The sequence below is a fragment of the Xenopus tropicalis genome, chromosome 5, assembly GCF_000004195.4.
Source record: "Xenopus tropicalis strain Nigerian chromosome 5, UCB_Xtro_10.0, whole genome shotgun sequence".
NCBI classification, from domain to species: Eukaryota; Metazoa; Chordata; class Amphibia; order Anura; family Pipidae; genus Xenopus; species Xenopus tropicalis.
The window spans coordinates 112,666,191-112,689,414 of record NC_030681.2 but is presented as its reverse complement, the minus strand read 5'-3'; the positions used below and the strand labels follow the sequence as shown (position 1 = coordinate 112,689,414).

Sequence of the window (23,224 nt, the reverse complement as noted above, 5' to 3'; positions counted from 1 at the left end):
AAAGACTGGCCAGCTGTAATTGCAGCAAAAGGTGGTTCTACAAAGTATTGACTAAGGGGGCTAAATAATTACGCACACCTCACTTTGCAGTTATTTATTTGTAAAAAATGTTTGGAATCATGTATGATTTTCATTCCACTTCTCACGTGTACACCACTTTGTATTGGTCTTTCACGTGGAATTCCAATAAAATTGATTCATGTTTGTGGCTGTAATGTGACAAAATGTGTAAAAGTTCAAGGGGCCAAACGATCGGATTATGTGGACGAATACTTTTGCAAGCCACTGTATGTCAATATATCTCTCTCTCTATTATATATATACAGTGGTGTGAAAAACTATTTGCCCCCTTCCTGATTTCTTATTCTTTTGCATGTTTGTCACACAAAATGTTTCTGATCATCAAACACATTTAACTATTAGTCAAAGATAACACAAGTAAACACAAAATGCAGTTTTTAAATGAGGGTTTTTATTATTTAGGGAGAAAAAAAATCCAAACCTACATGGCCCTGTGTGAAAGAGTAATTGCCCCCTGAACCTAATAACTGGTTGGGCCACCCTTAGCAGCAATAACTGCAATCAAGCGTTTGCGATAACTTGCAACGAGTCTTTTACAGCGCTCTGGAGGAATTTTGGCCCACTCATCTTTGCAGAATTGTTGTAATTCAGCTTTATTTGAGGGTTTTCTAGCATGAACCGCCTTTTTAAGGTCATGCCACAACATCTCAATAGGATTCAGGTCAGGACTTTGACTAGGCCACTCCAAAGTCTTCATTTTGTTTTTCTTCAGCCATTCAGAGGTGGATTTGCTGGTGTGTTTTGGGTCATTGTCCTGCTGCAGCACCCAAGATCGCTTCAGCTTGAGTTGACGAACAGATGGCCGGACATTCTCCTTCAGGATTTTTTGGTAGACAGTAGAATTCATGGTTCCATCTATCACAGCAAGCCTTCCAGGTCCTGAAGCAGCAAAACAACCCCAGACCATCACACTACCGCCACCATATTTTACTGTTGGTATGATGTTCTTTTTCTGAAATGCTGTGTTACTTTTACGCCAGATGTAACGGGACACGCACCTTCCAAAAAGTTCAACTTTTGTCTCGTCAGTCCACAAGGTATTTTCCCCAAAGTCTTGGCAATCATTGAGATGTTTTTTAGCAAAATTGAGACGAGCCATAATGTTCTTTTTGCTTAAAGTGGTTTGCGCCTTGGAAATCTGCCATGCAGGCCGTTTTTGCCCAGTCTCTTTCTTATGGTGGAGTCGTGAACACTGACCTTAATTGAGGCAAGTGAGGCCTGCAGTTCTTTAGATGTTGTCCTGGGGTCTTTTGTGGCCTCTCGGATGAGTTTTCTCTGCGCTCTTGGGGTAATTTTGGTCGGCCGGCCACTCCTGGGAAGGTTCACCACTGTTCCATGTTTTTGCCATTTGTGGATAATGGCTCTCACTGTGGTTTGCTGGAGTCCCAAAGCTTTAGAAATGGCTTTATAACCTTTACCAGACTGATAGATCTCAATTACTTTTGTTCTCATTTGTTCCTCAATTTCTTTGGATCTTGGCATGATGTCTAGCTTTTGAGGTGCTTTTGGTCTACTTCTCTGTGTCAGGTAGCTCCTATTTAAGTGATTTCTTGATTGAAACAGGTGTGGCAGTAATCAGGCCTGGGGGTGACTACAGAAATTGATATTGAAATTGATAAACCACAGTTAAGTTATTTTTTAACAAGGGGGGCAATCACTTTTTCACACAGGGCCATGTAGATTTGGAGTTTTTTTTTCTCCCTTAATAACATAAACCTTCATTTAAAAACTGCATTTTGTGTTCAATTATGTTATCTTTGACTAACAGTTAACGGTTTTTGATGAGCAGAAACATTTAAGTGTGACAAACATGCAAAAGAATAAGAAATCAGGAAGGGGGCAAATAGTTTTTCACACCACTGTATATATATATATATATATATATATATATATATATATATATATATACAGTATATATATACATGTATGTTTATGCCCCTCAAAGCCATCAGTTGGATAGCCCCTCTTAACATCTTGTTTATTTATTAGGCAACTGAAAAATAAGATAAAAAAAGAAAAGCAAAGGCAGAAGAAACAAGTCATATGACAAATCAGACTTTAATCAAATGTGCACTTGCGTATATGTTCCATAGAATAAATAAAATTTATCATACTGTACAAGAAAAAAAAAACAGAACACTGCAAATCAAAATACAGATTCCCTGTTGTTCTGGCAGTCTGTACTGAGTTGGGGGGGGGGGGGGGGGGTTGAAAGAAATTAAACATATTTTGTTAGAGTACAAATTACAAAAGTACAAAATACACTAACAGGGTAATATTGTGAAAGCGGGATGTCAGAGATCAATCTACACAGTTTGATTGGTAGGTTTTGGCAGATGTCCAGTTATCTGGAAAAATTCAGACAGGGAAGAAACCCAAAAAATCTTAAATGTCTGTGTTTAATTCATTTTAACTGCAAGTTTGTAAAGAAAGTTGAGGGAAAACTAAATCAGACCACTAAAACCAGTTGTGTACACAAGGCCTTACTGTAAGATTCATGGTTTTCTCTCTCTCTTTCCTTTGAGTTCAGCATACCATGTAATTTGGCTTCTCCTTCCGATTTCCTCTCAGTATTTTTCACACTTTGTCTGGCCAAATCATAACCTTTTTTAGCTTCACAATTCTATGCATTTCTCGGCTAACAAGACTTTACTTCTGGCCTGATCAGGACCTTAAAGAGTTCCAATTATCTCTACTAATCTGATCAGGTATCCAAGCAGCAAGAGTATCTGTGCCGGGCCACAGAGTGTTCTGAATATAAAATGGGATTTACATTATGTATCTTTTCTAGTGGGGCAGACAACATATTTCTCACTTGCTCAGCCAAGATAATTATGTAGTTCTCTTTTATCAGTTTATTAGAGTAGTCCCTATATCCTAAGTACACTGGTACTTAGGATATAGGGACTACTCTGCTAAACTGATTGAATTGCAAATAAAGCTGTGTTGCTGCTATGCCTTTACACTGTAGTTTGCTCCACACAGCAGTTTGTTAAAGCTTCCTTCCCCTCGGGCTCCTTATCTGAGTGATGAATTAGTCGCAGAACATGGCCGGCCTATACAGTACCTCACCAATCGGCCCATGCAACAAACAGACAAATATAGTATTAGTGGGCATGGCCCACTAATACTGTGTATGGCCACTTTTCTGTTGTTCATATCTGGCTAGCTTTAGTCTGTATTTTTTATAGATGCAGAGCCTACACTAGATCATTTATATTCATGCATCTCAGCAAGAATTCGAGACAGTTACTATATACTGGTGACACTGGCTTTTTAAAGTTATGTGGGGGGGGGGTAAAAAAAAATTCAAATACTGTTTAAATCAACAGGTAGATCTGTCAGCAGTCCAGCAAGTTCAAATGGCACTTGGTCAAACATTGGGCTTATTAAACTTAATGTTGGACTTCAACTCTTTGCACTTTATTGTTCAATTTCTGAATGGGGGTAGGCAACAAATGGAATCCCCATTGTAGGACGGACCTAAGAAAGTAAATCCTCATTGAGTACCAGTGTGGACTCTGAAAGGTCATCTGTGAGAGTATGACACATCTTTCCAGCACTTGCATGTGGTGAGGGGTTTAACCAGAAAAACAAGTTACCAAAGCAGCATCCATGATAACAAAACATGGTTCATGCAATAGACAGCAGCAAAACCCTGCTATAGTATTGCCTACATCTTGCAGCAACTGGAACCAGGTCTCTTTTTCCACTTTTGGCCTTTGCCCTTTGTACCTCAAGGTCACTCAGGATAAAGATCACTGTAAGTACACAAAGTCAAATCACAAATGTGTCACCCCCATTCTTGTCAACAAGATATATAGGCCAATGAGGAGGATTTCAGTTATTTGAGATCCCATTCCCAAATGCAAATACACAGTCAAGGGGCTTAATGTTTATTGTCAAGTCATCTCTGAAATAAAATGTTTTCTCAGTGCAACCGAGGCCTGTCACCTGAGTAAACAGAGTAGGAATTTCACATTACTGTTCTACATTCTGGGGTGCATCTCCAATGAACACATGGCTTCAAATACCTATACTTTTAACTTAACAAGGAATTATACATTATATCAGCCTAATGTGTACTATTTATTTACATTTTATTTGACTGCAAGTGCAAAGCAACATTGGTGCATTTGTTTTAAAATTTTACAACATTTATCCTACATTTTGTTTTAAAAATGTGTAGAGTCATTGAAGAACTGAATATAATGACACTTTGGGGCACATTTACTAACCCACGAACGGGCCGAATGTGTCCGATTGCGTTTTTTTCGTAATGATCGGTAATTTTGCGATTTTTTCGGCGTCTTTACGACTTTTTCGTATTTTTTGCGATTTTTTTCGGCGTCTTTATGATTTTTGCGTAAAAACGCGAGTTTTTCGGCGTCTTTACGATTTTTGTGTAAAAACGCAAGTTTTTCGTAGCCATTACGAAAGTTGTGCAAAGTCGCGATTTTTTCGTAGCGTTAAGTTTTAACGCTACGAAAAAGGCGCGACTTTGCGCGCAAGTGTTAACGCTACGAAAAACTTACGTTTTTACGCAAAAATCGTAAAGACGCCGAAACAATCGCAAAAAATACGAAAAAGTCGCAAAATGTTCGTTTCCAATCGGAATTTTTCCAATTCGGATTCGAAATCGTGTCTTAGTAAATCAGCCCCTTTGTATAGGTTAGGCAAGCAGTTCACCAACCTACAGGCAAACCAGAAAAGTATTGTTACCCAGTATTCTCTTACAATATTGTATTCTTTTAAGCTTAATCTCTACTTAAAACCAGTAAAAACTATGGCGCAGTAACTGTGAGGGTATAGAAGTCTGCCCTCCATGAGACAGATTGGATTGGTGGAGAATAACTGGGTCTGTGTTCACTTGAGAGTACCAGTGCACCAATCTGGTTTCAGATTTATTTTCATTTGTTTTTCTGCATGCCATGTGAAAGTAAAAAGATCCCTGTCTTGTGGAAAACCCTCCTGTGAAAACACAAACACATACCTCTTTGAAGAAACACTGGGGGGCAGATTTATTATGCAGTGTATTATGCAGCGACAAAATTCGCCACAAGTCACCAGCCTTCACTGCATAAAAAAAACATTTATTTAGGAATTTTTTTTCTTAAGGTGACCATACACAGGAAGATTTGCTGATTTGGCGAGGTCGCCAAGCAAGGGGATTGTCTGCCTAGGGCCCTAGGACAAAATGATCGAATTACAACGGGGGCATTAGCGCCATTGGATCAGAGGCTGTATTAACAAGCCATTGTGGCACCCAATCCGACAGAAAACCAATCCTACTTGATTGAGCTCTTGCCAATTTTAGGCCAGATTTCGGTTGGTAGGCCTGTCGGAGGTGCCCATACAATGGGCAATAAGCTGGATCGGTCTAAAGGACCCAAATTGGCAGCTTAAATCTGCCCGTATGGTCAACTTCCACTGGAAATAGCATCAGATCTGGCATTTGTTTTACACAAAAAAATAATAGTTGTATTAGTTGTATTACAGATATCCAGCATATCAGCTCTTTTACACATCTTGGAGGTCACTATAATTATCAACGGTCACACTCTCTACAGGCGATAACCAGCTCAGATTTAAGATGGCCATACACATTTATGATCTTTGCACAATTCGGTCATCTACCCAAAGGACCAACAGTAATACACCCTGCTTTATTCCTGATCAGCTAGAGAACTACCTTTACCATTACAATTACAATACATATATAAAAGCAATGTGACAATAACATGCACATTTATGATTAACGGTTTAAGTAACACAGAACGTAGATTCTATGTTCTACAGTATTTTTGGGTTCTGGAGCAGAGGAGCGGCTTTTAAAGTTATAATTTGGTAAATCGATGCATATTGGGCATCAAACTGTTTAGTAGGTACGTTATGAAATGTGGGGTATAAAATGGGGTAAAATGCAAGCTCTGAGACAATTTTCAGAAATTACATAAAAATAACTACATTTAGCTTAGCTTTGCTGTTTGGTGCTTTTCCATACAAAGACATATTTAGCCATTTCATATTTCTGTTGTCAACTTACTGATTTCCCCCTTTTACCATATGTATTCTATATTTCTACTACCAAAAAATACACTGCCTGATTAACAGGCCATGAAATATGCATGCACTAACTTATTTTGGGGTCTCTAAATGCCAGATACTTTGCACAATGGGCATCAAACCATTCATCAAACCATTCAGTGGACCGTTGGCTTTCATATTTAGGATGTTTTTCTTGGTACCTAATGTTATGTGGAAGATAAGGTGGTTGAAAGTGGAAGCTTTGAGGCAATGTTTTAGAATTTTCATAATTTTTTTATAGAAAAATTCAGGAAAGCATTGCTGTTTGGTACTTACGAGTTAGAGGACATGGTTACCCATTTCGGATTTTGCAAAATGTGTACTTTTCAAAAATATATGGTTTCCTGGGGTAAACCTAATGATTTTTGGATTTGGAGTATAAAGTATGCCGTATTCTGCTGTAATGCTTTAAGAATTTGGTAATTTACTGCAGGGAGTTTTGATCTATAGAAAGTCAGAAATCTCCATAAAACTATACATATAAGGTATTGGCATGTTTGGGAGACATGAGGCTTTCTGAATCAGTTGAATTTTTGTCCATAAAATAAAATATTTTTCTGGTATAAATCCTACATTTTTTTGGTATTTAAAGCTCTAACTCTTGCTGCAGAAGTGGAAATACACAAAATGTCAGGCAGATTTGGAAAGCTCAGGTTCTCCTGAAAAAAACAATATATAGTTTGCCTACCTAAACTAACCCCCACCCCCAGTAAATGCCCCTAACATAAAGAGCACAAAATGTTTGCAAAACGTCTGGCACTGGGGGAACTAAAATGTGAAATTCTGCTGCCAAAGGGTTAAAGGGATTCTGTCATGATTTTTATGGTGTACCTTTTACTTTTAAATTACACTGTTTACATAGCAAATAATTCACTCTACCATTTAATATTTTATTTTTCAACTAACAAATTTAGTCTTTCAATGAGTCTGAGCTTTCAGAAGGAGCCAGCGCTACACATTAGAACTGCTTTCAGGTAACCTATTGTTTCTCCTACTCCCATGTAACTGGAGTCCGGCTGGAGTCCCAAGCCGGACTTGGATTTCTTACTATCGAGTGCTATTCTGATATCTACTGGGAGCTGCAATCTTGCTACCTTCCCATTATTTTGCTGATCGGCTGCTAGGGGGAAAGGGAGGGGGGTGATATCACTCCAGCTTGCAGCTCAGCAGTAAAGTGTGACTGAAGTTTATCAGAGCCCAAGTCACATGGCTGTGGCACCCTGGGAAATGAAGACTATGGGGCAGATTTATCAAAACACGAGTTCGAATCCTGAATGGGAAAAATTTGGATTGAAAACGAAAATTTCTGAAGATTGCAAATATCACAAAAATGCTTACGAAAAAATAGTTTTAGTCACGATAATATCGTATTGGCAATCCGAAAGTCACAAAATTTTTGTACCAAACGATTGTAAACAGCGGCAAAACCGATTTTTTTGCGCTACAGTTGTGCACGCGTCGAAAAAGTTGTGCAAGGTACGAAAAAGTTGCGGAAAATACAATTGGACCGATCGAACGCTCGGAGCGTAAATGTGCCCCTATGCCTAGCCCCATGTGAACTTTCAAAATTAAATTAAAAAAAAATCTCTTTGCATTTTTAAAAAAATTAAAAATTTCAATGCAGGATTCTGCTCTATTAACTGAAAAAAAAAAAACATGTTTTCCCATGACCATATTTATTTAACTGTTTTTAGAATAATAACAGGGGATAATGCTACTTCCCTCTATATATTAATTAAAATTGTCAATGATTTGAAGGTTACAATATTATGAACTGCAATGTGTTATGTGTTAGTGGTAACACTTCATGTTTCGGGCCTATTTTGCAATTGAAGCAGTTTCGGTCTGTTCTTTGTATTGCGTTTTCAATTTGCCAGCCTACAGAAACAATACAGTAGAAACCAGCTTTCCTCCAGACAAGACTCTAGTACCCACAATCCATCACACACATATGCTAATCAAAGATTATGCAAGGCATCATGGGAATTAAAGTCTTGGCCTGAGAAGAGCTGATGATTGATACCATGTTGCAATGATAAGTAATCAGGGGAAAAAGAAGGGAAATGTTAGAGACGAGAGAAACTGTTTTTAATAGCAATTAAATTTACAAATAAATATAATTGCATATTTTTAATTAAAGTTTATACAGCAGGGAAAATTTACACCAGATGTTGGTAACAACCAAGTAATCCACACATAGAAAAAATTGGAGAAACTGCATTGCTCAGGTGTAATTTTGGCTCATTCTTCCACACAAACTGTTTCCAAATCTTGAAGGTTCTGGGGGCCTCTTCTATGAACTCTGATGTTCCATTCTTTTTGTTGATTTTCAATGGATTCAATGTGATTAACTGGGTCATTCTAGCAGCTTTATTTTCTCTCTCTGAAACCAATTAAGAGTTTCCCTGGCTGTGTGTTTGGGATCATTGTCTTGCTGAAATGTCCATCTTTCTGCATCCTGGTAGATGGCAGCAGATTCTTATCAAGAATGTGCTGGTACATTTCTCCATTCATCCTACCTTCAATTATATGAAGTCTGCCAACACCATATGCTGAAAAACAGTCCCACACCCTGATGTTCCCAGCTCCAAACTTCAATTTTGGTATAGTGTTTTGGGGGTGCCATTTCTCCTCCAAACATTGTGTGTGCAACAACATCCAAAGTGTTCAATTTTGGTCTCATCTAACCAGACTATATTTTCCCAAAATTTAAATTGGCTTGCCCAAGTGTTGTGCAGCAAACTTTAAACGAGCTTCAACATGCTTTTTCTTCAGCAGTGAAGTTTTGCACAATGAGCATGCATAGGGGCCATGTCGGTTGAGTGCATTACTTATTGTTTTCTTTGAAACAACTGTACCTGCTAAATCAATGTCTTTCTGAAGCTCTCTGTGAGTGATCCTTGGCTCTTGGACAATCCTGCTAATTATTCTTTTGACGCCTCTGTCAGACATCTTGCGAGGAGCACCTGATTTTGGCTGGTTTAGGGTGAAATGACGTTAAATACTTATTCCCTGTGTCATTCCATTTTATTACGCATAACTTAATTTAAAGACTTATTTGTTTTGATTTCTTTGTATATGTGGATTACTTGGGTTGTTACTGACTTCTGGTGTAAACTTCATGGCAGTAGCCCCAATAGAAATATATTTACTGAGAAAAATTTGACGTGTTTAAATGAGAAGGAAAAACTAAGTCACTTGGGGGTGCCAAAATGCTAGGCACCCCCAAGTGACTTGAATCGCTTACCCCATACCCCGGGCCGGTGCCCCTGTACGGAGAGAACAGCACCAGCCCGGGGTACCTGCAGCACTTCCTCCTTCGCCGCACGCGCAGTAAAGTAAATAGTGGAACTTTAACAGAGAAGTCGGCTTTTTCACTCTACTGCGCCTGACTCACAGTCAAGGCTGAACGGAGCAGGAAGGAGGAAGGGCATCGCCCCAGGTGCCCCGGGCTGGTGCGGTTTTCTCCTAACAGGGGCACCAGCCCGGGGTATGAGGTCACTTGGGGGTGCTTAACATTTTAGCACACCCAAGTGACTTAGCCTTTCCTTCCCCTTTAATACTTATTTTCCCTGTTATAATATATGTTCTTTTATTATTCTGAAAAATGAAGCTGAATGGAGGCTGAACATAGGCTGTGACCATAATGATAGCCTTAAAGGACCAGTAACACAAAATGTTTTTATGTAAAAACATAAAAAATTCTACCCCACTCCTTTAACACACCTAGACAATGTAAATTATTTTGATTGCTGCATTTGAAAAAAAGGAAATGGGGCAACATGGATTCTCAGAGCTCTTATGTGTACATTCCATTCTCCTGGTAGCCTGACATTCTTGAAACCGGAAGTTAGTAGCTCTAGCTTCACAGAGGATATCTTAGCCTGCTAGGTTCTCTGTTTATTTGTTTGTTTCCCCGCAGCATTCATGTTCAGGAAGATTATGTGTGGGCAGTATTATCCTCAGCATTAGGAGCTATGAGCAGTAAAGGAAAGATTGTGTGCTGTGGGTACTTGGAAGATTTAGGGCCGACTCCAGTGCTGCCTAAATGAACTGCTTGCAACTGATGCACAAAGAAAACACGCTGATAAAAGTTACAGTGCATTCTGAAAATCATCTTTAAAGCTGGAGCTCCTAACTTCCGGCATCAAGAAAGTCAGTCAGTCTACAGGGAGATTGGAACATGCACATAAGAGCTCAGAGAATCCATGTCGCCTCATCGCCTTTTTTGAAATGCAGCACACAGCCAGAAGAGATATTTTACCAATATTTTACCAATACCAATAGTTAACTTAGTCCAGGACAGATGTGTTATTGGAAGGGGGTAGAACTGATTTTTTACATAAAATTTTTTAGTGTTACTGTTCCTTTAAGCCGAAATTTGGAGCACATTTGTGGGTAAAACCATAGCCATGTGTGACCTGAGCATGCCCACATTTACACAATCATTTCTTTGTATTAATACATTATTTGAGTATAATTACACCTAAGGGTATGGGCACACACACAATTTAAGTCTGCTAAAAATAACTGAAATACTCAATAAACCCAATAGGCTTGTTTTGCCTCCAGTAAGGATTAATTATATCTTAGTTGGGATCAAGTACAAGGTACTGTTTTATAATTACAGAAAAAAAGGAAATAATTTTTAAAAGTTAGCATTATTTGCTTATAATGGATTTCTGGATAAGGGGTTTCCAGATAAGGGATCCCATACCTGTATTACAGATGCTGCTTTCTTTTTACCCCATTAGTACAAATTATGTTAAATGCTCCCCTTGTTCCCAGTAGTAGCTCAATAAACCAGGTCACAGACTCTCACTCTAAACATTTACAGTTTGATACAAAAATGGCTCTCATATCTCCTACAATTTCCTTAAGTCCGTTACGGAGCAGCTGATACATTACGATACATTACATGCTGGCAAAGATTCAAGTCAGAGAGTATGTTTGGTCATTGAGAAATATATTAAATAACATTTCTAATTTTAACAGTTCAGAGAGTTGGTGATATAGCTTAGGGAACGAAAAATTTAATTTAATTTAAACTTAAAATTAGTTTTTAAAAAAAGGAAGCAATTGAAGAAAGTCACTTGAAGGCAAAGAGTCAATGTCAACTAACCCCATTTAATTGAACAAAAATGATGCGTCACTGGAGGTTTAGGCACTGTTGCTTAAAGGAATACTGTCATAATTTTTATGTTATACTTTTAACATGTGAAATTCCAAAATTAAATATAAAACTAATCTTCCCACAATGGCATCCCACCAGCAAGAATGTAAATTGCCGGTGGGATGGCATATGCGTCGCTACGATTTCCGAAGTCGCCCAAAGTTTCCTCTCAAGGCAACTTCTGGAAATCATAGCAACGTGTATGCCATCCCACCGGCGCTTTACATTCTAGCTGGTGGGATGGCATTGCAGGGAGATTAGTCGCCTGCAGCAATGAAGATTTGTATTGGGGCGACTAATCTCCCTGTGTGCCACTGCACTAAACCTACAACCAGGAGACGTTCAAGACAAAAAGTCAAAGGGGCTCTATGCAGGGGATTATCTGTGTATTGGTAATCAAAATATCTACCACACATGGGCCAAACATGGAGTGGCTAAAATTTCACAGTTTAGGTCAAGAAATAACAAAAAACACATTTTTTGTGATTAAAACAATACAAAAAACTGGTTAAGTGCGTAGTACATCCTTTTGCGCATATTACATTATGATCTATAAAAGTAATACCCTGCTGTAGCCTTGCAGCAGAGTCCAGGGTCAGCACACAGTTTTGCTAGAAATGCTACATACAAACAAAAGATTTTTATCCCTTACTTAGGAGGCAACCACAAAAGCCTTTTAAATAAGTCCGGTCAGGGGGGTAGAAAAATCCAGAGTCATTTGTGCGTCTTCCCTTTAAATTCCTTAAGTGAAGTTTAAAGCCTCTCATTTTTGGTTTTAAAGGCTCTCATTTTGGATTTAAAGCTGTGATATGTATGTAGCATTAGGCATTTTAGCTTCTGTTTTAAGAAGTCTATTAACCTACTGCAATCAACAGGCATCGCTTACTGTTCTATAGCATTGCTAAAAGCAAGCACCTGATTGGTTAACATGGGCTACTAGACCTGGGGAAAACATTGCACCTGTTTTTACATACACCATATATTCAAATGATCAAAAATCATTTTCAACACAAGCCTCATTTATTTAACTTCTACTGAACAAGTAGTGGTAGTATGTATTATAACTCTTTTGCAGATTTTCCGATTCCGACATCAAAATATATTCTTCCTACGCTGGCATGTAAGGTTCCATTATGCTTTATTGCATTGCTCAGTGGAGAGCCTGACAGTGAGGTGTTTGTTGTGGTGTGTTTCACACACACACAGCACACTCCCCATGTTTAGGGGCATGAATGTAATCGATTGTAATAGGAAACACCACCAAAGGTGCACACAATGGCACTAGTATAGATCGGGGCTGTTCTCGGTTGATGTAATGTAGCCATCATATTACACAGGGATGACAAACATTAGAATAAATAAGCATTACTACACAGAGATTAATATCCCTGTGGTGACACACAGGCACAAAAAGGAAGGAAATGTACAGATTTGGGCATTAGCCCTTAAATTCCAAAACAGGGTAAGTAAAGGGAGGATCTTTAACTTTTAAATAAATAACTTTTAAATAAGTATAGGATCCCTTATCCGGAAACCCATTATCCAGAAAGTTCTGAATTACAGAAAGGCCATCTCCTGTAGACTCCATTATAAGCAAATAATTCTAATTACTAAAAGTGATTTCCTTTTTCTCTGTAATAATAAAACAGTACCTTGTACTTTATCCCAACTAAAATATAATCCATGCTTATTTGAGGCAAAACAATCCTATTGGATTCATTCAATATTTAAATGATGTTGAGCGGATTTGCGTTATGGACATCCAAATTACGGAAAGATCCCTTATCTGGAAAACCCCATGTCCCGAGGATTCTGGTCTCATAACTGTATATGCCCCTGATCTTTATGTCTCTAGCTGTGCATATCTAAGTCATATATTTCCAAGAGTGGTTGGAAGTAACCCAAAAAACAAAGGCTACACACTTTAATTGTTATGGACTCCATATGTTAACATTTCAAAATGGTTATGATACATACAAAGAAAAGCTTTCTGGCCCTTACTTAGAAGCTAACCATAAAAGTCTCTTTCAAATAAATTCTGTCCCTAAAGGTAGAAGATGCCAGAGTCAAGTCTGTACAACAGTCAATATTGCCTTGCAAAATGGGCTTTGTATCTGGTCTGAAAATAGCAGGCTGCCCTTGGGTAAATGGCCACAATCCAAATAACACTTGAATAATGGAACTTTCAGTGTACAACTCACTCACTGCAGCCTGGTGCAAGAAGAGCGAATGCTGATTCTATGGGAAACCAGCAAGAATCCCTTTTAGAGCGGTGGCAGACGGGGAGATTAGTCAAATCTCCTTTGTCGAGGGGGACTAATCTCCCCGCAATGCCATCCCACCGGCTAGAATGTAAATCGCTGGTGGGGTGGCATACGCGGCGCCAAAATCACCAAAGTTTCCTCTCAAGGCAACTTCGGCAAATCGCCGCACCACGTATGCCATCCCACTGGGACTAATCTCCCCACGGCCCTTAAAACAGAAGGAAAGTTTAAATCACTGGGGGGGTGAAATGTTAGGCCCCTCCTCAGTGATTAAAATCGCTTACCTGATACTCTGGGCCGGAGCTACTGTTCAATAAAAACTGCACTGGTCCAGGGTATTTCTGAAGAAAATTCTTGTCACCATCTTTGGGGTATCAGGTAAGCTATTACAATCACTGGCGCTTGCCTAACATTTGACACCCTTCAGTGATTTAGACTTTTCTTCTCCTTTAAGTGCAGGTCTTATCAGATTAGTTGATTTAAGGAGCAGCTTCCTTTGGATATCCTTTAATGTAAGTAAAATAGAATGTAAATCGCTGGTGGCATGGCATACGCGGCACTGCGTATGCCATCCCACCGGCAATTTACATTTTCGCCGGTGGAATGGCATTTCGGGGAGATTAGTCACCCGCGACAAGGAAGATTTGTCACGGGCGACTAATCTCCCCATGTGCCAAAACCCTAAACTGACGCAAGAATATAAGAAACCTGCCTGTTCTGTTTATACTTCACTCTCACTTCACTCTTGGTTTTATACAGTTGTGACCAAAGGAAGAAACAATATTAATTCTCCACTGCTTAACCCTTGTCATTAACACAGTAAATATTGCATTTCAAAGTAAAATTGACTCCTGTGCTTTTATCCTTTGAGCACTTCAAAAATTATTTGCTTTAACACTTTCCCGGATTTCCCTTTATTTTTCCTGGTCTTCTGAAAAATATAAAAGGGTTCTACTATAATATTATAGGTTTTCCAAATAAGGGACCTTTATGTAATTTAGATCTGCAGACGATAAGTCTGCTAAAAATAATTTAAACATGAAATAAACATAACAGTAAGTATAACCTACTGTTCAATTATTACAGAAAAAAGGAAATAATCTTTAAAATCTTTAGAAATTAATTTAATTTTCAATAAGGGGTTTCAGACTGTAAACTCTGTTGAACAGGACCCTCTTTTTCCTCTTGTATCAACCAAAGTATTTTTGCTATCTGTTTGTATAGTGTGTACATACCCATTGTACAGAGCTGCGGTATATGTTGCCACTTTATTAATGCGTTTTAATAAAATATAACTCTGAAGTTTGAATACAGTGCAAAATTTGCACGCTGACCTGGGAATGTTAGTTCAAAAGAAAATCGATGTAGCACTAGGCGGGATGAGCCCCCTTGAATCCCATTCTCTTTCATGAGCAATTTCTTTTGGGATAGCTACTTTGCCACAAAGAAGACAGTTTCAGTGAAAGGTTTTATCCCCTTTAATGCACACACCCTCCCTTCTCCTTTTATTATGTATGATTATTTCACATGAATTCCTACCGCTAAGAGAAGTTTCAGTGGGTATAATCGATAAAATGCTGCAAACCTTTCAGGAAACTGCCCTAGAGCAGAAAAAGGGTGCTACACAATTTTCAGCACGACAGGCTGCTAGCCAATATCCTTTAACATTACTAAACATGTTCCTAAATACAGTACAGTGCAAGTAACTCAAAGAAACATATGGATCCCACTGTGTGTGTGTGAGTAGGGAAGGCAGGAAAGGGGGAGTTCTGGCAAGTGCGGTGCCTATCCAGAAACTGTACACGTCTAGTAGCCTGAGGGGGGAGGAGGGTAAGGAAAGCAGAAGAAAAGTTTACTTTAGAGGTAGGATCAGAGCTCTGACATTCCTATGGACAGGCGGATGTGCTCATCTGCAAACACTCCCAGGCCAATATACTAATTAAAGACTTCATGCGGGGGGGGGGGGGAGTTTAATATGTAGGGGATATTTGATCTAAGCTATCCTTCACTTGCCTCTATGTGACTTATACCCTAATATAGGATTCGAGGATTTGTTAATCACTACATTCTAGCTGGAAATAATTGCTTTTCTCTGCCTGAACTTTGGCTCTCATGCTGTCCACACACAGGGGGGGTCGTTTTTAGGCTACCAAATCGATTAGCTTGGAATGTGATTGTTTCCACTCACAGAAATAATGATCTCCCAAAGCAGTCTCCAAAGACTGAATAAGGGCTCTGGTACACGGGGAGATTAGTCGCCCGCGGCAAAATTCCCTGCTCGCGGGCGACTAATCTCCCCGAGTTGCCTTCCCTCTGCCATCCCACCGGCGAACATGTAAGTCGCCGGCGGGATGGCAGACGCGGCGGCGCGATTTCGCGCAAATCGCCGAAAAAGACTCGCGAGGCTTTTTCAGCGATTTCCCGAAATCGCCTCGCCGCGTCTGCCATCCCGCCGGCGACTTACATGTTCGCCGGTGGGATGGCAGAGGGAAGGCAACTCGGGGAGATTAGTCGCCCGCGAGCAGGGAGTTTTGCCGCGGGCGACTAATCTCCCCGTGTACCAGAGCCCTTAGACAGCAAACAGCATTTGGCAATATTTGTGTATCCCTGTGCACATACTCCCAGCAAATATTGCTTTTGTTTTTAAATCAATAGTCAGAGAAAAACAGTAGAATGTGCTTTATGACTTTTCAATCTTCTGTACTTGATAGGCCAGTTTTTTAGCCTGCACAAGGAGAAGTAATCTGTGTATACTGACCAGAGGCACCCACCCTGCAACAGTTACTGAACTATATCTGAATGTGGCATGTTAAACAACCTAGAAAAAGTTAAAAGTTAGATTCAGCACTCTCACCGACACGGCCTGGGTTTGATTTCCGGTCAGGGAATGTTTGCTTTTATTTAGATTGTAATCTCTACAGGACAGGGACCTCTATCCTCATGTCTCTTTGATTCTTAACTTATTGCAACTGTACATTGTATTTATTTGTATTTACTGATATACTTTGTATTTATCTACTATTATATTAATAATCCCCAGTTTGTTTTAATCTATTCTACTGTACAGCGCTGCGTACATAAGTAGCGCTTTATAAATAAAGATACACATACTGAGTTGGAACCCCCTGTAACAGAGCTATGTAAAATGATTCCAAGTAGATAGAGAAGTGGAACTGAATTGCAGAGCAATGCCCAGGCTTGCAGGCACAAGTCTATTTATTAGCTCACCTTAGAATACCTGATTAGCCCATGACTGGGGGACATGTAACTTTATCAGAGCTGCCCTGCCTGCTCTACCGTACTGACTCTGCTTTGTATCATGTGTGTTCTATTGGATCGCATTATTTTCTATTCTGCTAGGGGCCCAAATGTACAAGAGCTTGGCCATGAATAGCACAGACCCCTTCCCAGCCAGATCTCATGCAGGTCACAGCATCCCTCCTGCTTGCTCCTAACAGCACCCACTGCACCCCTCCTGCGTGCTCCCAGCAGCACCCACTGCACCCCTCCTGCGTGCTCCCAGCAGCACCCACTGCACCCCTCCTGCGTGCTCCCAGCAGCACCCCTCCTGCGTGCTCCCAGCAGCACCCACTGCACCCCTCCTGCGTGCTCCCAGCAGCACCTACAGTACCCCTCCTGCGTGCTCCCAGCAGCACCCACTGCACCCCTCCTGCGTGCTCCCAGCAGCACCCACAGCACCCCTCCTGCGTGCTCCCAGCAGCACCCACAGCACCCCTCCTGCGTGCTCCCAGCAGCACCCACAGCACCCCTCCTGCGTGCTCCCAGCAGCACCCACTGCACCCCTCCTGCGTGCTCCCAGCAGCACCCACTGCACCCCTCCTGCGTGCTCCCAGCAGCACCCACTGCACCCCTCCTGCGTGCTCCCAGCAGCACCCACTGCACCCCTCCTGCGTGCTCCCAGCAGCACCCACTGCACCCCTCCTGCGTGCTCCCAGCAGCACCCACTGCACCCCTCCTGCGTGCTCCCAGCAGCACCCACTGCACCCCTCCTGCGTGCTCCCAGCAGCACCCACTGCACCCCTCCTGCGTGCTCCCAGCAGCACCCACAGCACCCCTCCTGTGCCGGCCCAACCCTACATCCCCATACCTTGCAGCTGCGCCGACATGGACTCATGATGTTGCTGGTACTTCAGTGCCACAGCTTCTGCCTTTTTGAGATCGTTCTGCAGATGATAGTTCAGCATCGCTCCATATACGAATCCTATGGCCACAGCCAGGCAGGCGAGAGCCTGGAAGATCCTCTTCTGTCTCCTAGAGCACATACCGTTTCCCATAGTCCCTTCTCATAAGGCTGCAGCTCCGGCTTAGATGTGCACAGATGCTGGCACTAGGGACGCTGCAGGCATCTCATAGGATCTGGCAGTCACACTCAGTGATCGTTTGGAAGTTGCAACTTTGTTTCCTCTATGCAAACCTGCGCTCGGCAAAGTTGGGCTGGCCCCCGGATTACAGGGAACAAGGGATGAGCATGCTACTTTAACTCTTCCTTGTGATATTTGCTTGCCAGTCAGACTTATACACACAAAGAGAGCTGCTCCAGCTGAAACATCCCAGCAATGTGAACTGCTCACTCCACACAGCCCTCTAGCTCTCTCCTCTCCTGCACCTTTTTTTTTTCTTCGGAATACTTTATTGGCAGTGTAACAATATGAACACACAGCACAGCCTTCTCCGTGCACTAGCAGGAAACTGCCGCTGCGCTGTGTGTTCTGACTCTGCCATCGTTCCTGGCATGTTACTTAGTGGGAAATCACTTGCATTTACTTTAGGTGCATGGTTATTCCACCTATGGCCCCCAAAATGTGTAAAACTGGTGCAAAATAAACCATGTATTTATAAAGCGTTCTTGTTTTGTGAATGAATCAATGCAATGCATTGTGACTATTTTATAATCCATAACTAATATATCTTTTTTTTTTTTTTTTTGTGTTTCACCAAAATCTTTATTGCAATAATAAGTACAAAGTTACACATAATCCATAACTAATAATCTTATTTAGAAAGATATGTATTTGAAGATATTTGTAAGGAAAGGGGTGTCTACATTTAACAACTAAGGGTTGCAAATAAAAAATATACTGGGACATATGTATTAGCATATTAAAAACAGAGGAGTCGGAGTCGTGGAGTCGAAGTCGGAAGTATCAGAAACTGAGGAGTCGGAGTCGGAAGTGTCAGTAACTGAGGAGTTGGAGTCGGAGAATTTATCTACCAACTCCACAGCCCTGGTACATGCACAGTATGGGCTCATTAATAAACATTGGGCAAATTTGCATCTGGGCAGTAACCCATAGCAACCAATAAGTGATTTGCTTTCTTCAGCCAGCTGCAAATTGAAAAATTAAAACAAACATCTGATTGGTTACCATGGTGAAAATTTGCCCAGTGTCATTCAGGGCCCTCCATATAGACCATGCCTACCCCCCCCCCCCCCCCAGCAGTGACCAGTTTTCAAAGATAACATGTCTGATTTGTGGTGTAAACCAATTTTGTATGTGGATTTTATAACATAGCCAGAATTTGCTCTTGGCTACACAGCTTTATAAATAAACACACTTTTACCTGCTGTAATATAGACTTAACAATGTAATAGCAATGTCTGGTATAGTTCAAAGGCCTTTTATTACACACCTTTATACCTCTCTCGGGTATGGATAGGAAATTAAAAGTCCTTGTTCCCAGTTAAAGGGCTTGTCAATCCGGCAAGATGACACTGTGATGTCAATTCTGACGTTAGACAAATTCTAACGCTATAAGGACACATAATTTATATTATTCCTTTTGCGTAACAAAACGTTGCCTGTTCCCTTTGAAACTGTAAATGCAAATGAGCCACTTTAACTGCAGACATTGTTGCAAGAGAGGACCTGGGACCCAACTGCATCTGGGAAATGATACATTTCTTCTGTTTCTTGCAGAATTTTCTTTATAAACACAGGACAGGCATTATATTTATAACCATTACTCAGAACAGACATTTTGCATGACACTTGAAAAAAGTAATGGATAATGCTTCTTTACAGCAGCACATGTAAAAGGATTCAAACTCAAGCTTGCAGAGATGACATTAGGGTGCCAGAGAGAATCCATTGGAGGGTGTGTGAAATATGAAAATAAGTGAGAGATTGCTTTTATGAATAGAGGCTGTGCATTATGTTTTATATATTATTCGGCCAGATATTAGAGGCTATCGTGAATTCAACAGAGGGCTAAATGCAACCATTAATGCAGGTCTTTCCCAACAAGTCTGTATAGGCTGCTATTGTAACTGGATTGTTAGTGACCTTGCCAAACAAGAGGGTCTTTCTTTTTATAAAGAGTCTTTTTCAGTTAAACTGGTACACCGTGGGTCAGGAGATTATAATTTGAAATGCTCACTACCGCATTTTGAAGTAATAATCGCCTTAACCCAAGCACAGAGTGCAGGGGCAGTTCCTCCCTAGAATACAGCCCTAACTGGGTTAGTCAGCTCTATATTGATGAGGACTTGGGGGCATCATTCAGACATGCAATCTGGCATAAGAAACAGATCAGAGCTTCTCTGGGGCACAAGTGCTTGCAAAGTGATCAAGAAGTGGAGCCATTTGCACCCCTCAGTGCTCTACCACTTGTGCCACAGGTAGTGATGAGCGAAATTTTTCACCAGGCATGGATTTGCGGCAAATTTTTCGCCATTGGCTGATTTTTTCCGCAAAACGAGCGGAAAAATTTGTCTCGTCATGATGCACGACATTTTTATTATGCAAACAACAGTATGTTTTTCGCTGTTTTGTTAATTTTTTTTTAATTTTCACAAATTTTTCCGCAAAGTGCAACGAGGCAGGATTGCTCATCACTATCCACAGGGATAGTAACATAAATGCCCCCTTATATACAGAAATGGGATCCGTTATCTAGGAACCCATTATCCATGAAGCTCATTATTACAGGAAGGTTGTCTTCCATAGACTCCATTTTAATCAAATAGTTAAAATTTTAAAAAATTATTTTTTCTTTCTCTCTGTAATATGAATTAAGATATAATTCATCTTCATTGGTGGCAAAACAATCCTATTGGGTTTAATTAACGTTTAAAAGATTTTTTAGAAGACTTAAGATAAATTATGGAAAGATCTATTATCTTGAAAGCCCCAGATCCTAAACATTCTGGATAATGATTTCAATTTAAAAAAAAATAATAATATAAATCCAGATCTGTCAACTTGCAGGGTAAATGTGTGCTGCCAAAAAATCATAGCTCATACCGAAAAATTCTACCAGCTCAAGCGCAAATGTATCAGATGACGCCACCAATTGTTTATTGCGTGTGCACACCCAGAATTCACTGCCGGACTTTGGGAGACCAGGGGAGAGCCACCATATTTGGTAAAAAACGAACAAATAGAGGGGGTTGACAGCTCTCTAAATCAGGTTTCTCCAAGAGTGATCTAACTGACTAAACATTAAACACTGTTTCCATGAGTAAATTTACATGTTTCTTTGAAGTGCCTGCAGCTTACATTGCTGGTGGTGGTAATTTGTGGCCCACGGCTTGTGGGACCTGAGTTATACATTATGTTAAGAAACTATATTTATTTGACACTGGCAAATAAAGCCACAGAGGACATTTTAGTGCCACTCACCGGAATAGTTGTTTGTCTACCTAATAAAATGACGGAGCAGGTTTTATTAAACCATCTGGCATAGTACATCTGGGACACAGTTCAATTAATCTATGAAAAGAGAGAGCCATGTTGTTGTTGTGTCAGATACTTCAAAAAAAGCTGTTCCATGTGTAAATAAACTTTCTTTGATATGTTATATGTAAAAAGTGTTTTAACTAGATTTTTTTGGCTATTTACTGTTACAATGCTAGGCGGGAATTCTAGGAGCAATGCTAATCCAAATGAGGAGTAAAAAGTAAAAAGTAGGCACCAAGAGAGGTGCAAAGAATTGCAGTTGCCATGCAGAGTTTTTATTATATTCCTGTATAAATGTGTGTTCTAAAACCTAATTTGCATAGTACAATTAGCAAAATCCCTCCAAAAAAATTCAGCATGCAAAAAAAAAAATCATCTTTTTCTAAAGTTACATAATACTGTATATTATATACATCCTATATTTTAATCTTATTAAAACGAAGCCAGGCTTTACCTTTTCCCGATAATATTATAGATTTACAGTATTCCAATGTAAATAGTTTAGGGCAGTGCTGTCCAACTTCTGTGGTGCCGAGAGCCAGAATTTCTCTCGCATACATAGTGGAGGGCTGCTAATGGAAGCCAGTTTCGACCACTTCCCTTTTTTAAACCACACCCACTTCAAACCACACCCATGTTATCACAAGAGCTTTTAAGACCATGCCACAGCATAAACCCAAATGGTTGGTGCTCACTGTGGGTATATAAACCATCATTCATATGCAAAAGAATTATATTATGTCATATTAAGACACACCCTTAAATCTATATGCCTCCTCCTCCCCTGTGGATAACACAGCAACCCCCGGCATAAACTGTAACTACACCTTAGGGACCATTTAATGGCTACTTCCAACTTCTAACAAACTCCCAGGTTCCCCTCCCTCAGGCAGCATAGGGCAGGCAGAGTATGGCACACACAGGCAGCATAAGGCAGGCAGAGTATGGCACACACGGGAAGCATAGGGCAGACAGAGTATGGCACACACAGGCAGCATAGGGCAGGCAGACTATAGCACACACAGTCAGCGTAGGGCATGACGAGTATGGCACACACCTCAGAATAGGGCAGGAAGAGTATGGCATACACAGGTAGCATATGGCAGGCAGAGTATAGCACACGCAGGCAGTACTCTGCCTGCCCTATGCTGCCTGTGTGTGTCATACTCTGCCTGCCCTATGCTGCCTGTGAATGCCATACTCTGCCTGCCCTTAACTGTCTGTGTGTGCCATACTCTGCCTCTGCTTCACTGCCTGTGTGTGCCATGCTCTGCTGGGGTCGCAGGCTGCCAGTTGGACAGCACTGGTTTAGGGGATTTAATAGTTTGGTCTGTAAGTGGCTTCCAAAAACATGCACAAAAGGTTCAAAGTCAGAATGTTTTTCGCTCCTGTTATGATCGTTCCGATAAGAAAATGTCAGAACTTTTGGATCGTACCACAATATTTTTGTACAACCACAATGCGATCCGACATTTTTGTATCTAATGCGATTTTTTCCCACTCGTAATTTTTGAAGTCCTAAATTCGGACTTTGATAAATCAGCCCCTTAGTGATAGTGAGTGAACATACTGTATATTTATGTTCATGAGAGGAAAGTGCCGTTAGTGCTAAAAGTCTGTAATATTGTCAACCCTGTGGGAGCTGCTGCAATAAAGTCTGTTCTTTTGTTTATTGCATCCACATGTGCCATGTGCTCCTCACAGTAATGGCCTGGCTAAACTAGTGACAGGAGTTTGCCTGCCACGGGTGGCCCCATTATATGTGTAAAACTAAATGGAAATGTTTGGGCTGCCCTCCTAGGCTGCAGTCCTAGGCATAGGCCCTTGGATGACTACATGTAAAAATATAGCCCATTTCTATTTCTTTTCAACAGAAAAGCTGGGTGTGTTTTTTCTTAAAAAAAATGTTGACAACAGTA

The 23,224-nt window shown here is 40.5% G+C and overlaps 1 protein-coding gene across 6 annotated transcripts in view; it reads right to left on the bottom strand.

The window, feature by feature from the left end:
- Positions 1-18,321, bottom strand: part of golim4 (golgi integral membrane protein 4) — a 67,305-nt gene extending 48,984 nt beyond the window's left edge. For 5 of the 6 annotated variants that reach the window (XM_031901810.1, XM_031901812.1, XM_031901811.1 and 2 more), the window contains exon 1: positions 17,714-18,321. In XM_031901810.1, coding sequence (XP_031757670.1) covers positions 17,714-17,900 — 187 coding nt within the window. In that variant the 5' untranslated portion in view covers positions 17,901-18,321. 6 annotated transcript variants of the gene reach the window in all.
- Between the last annotated feature and the right edge of the window lie 4,903 nt (positions 18,322-23,224).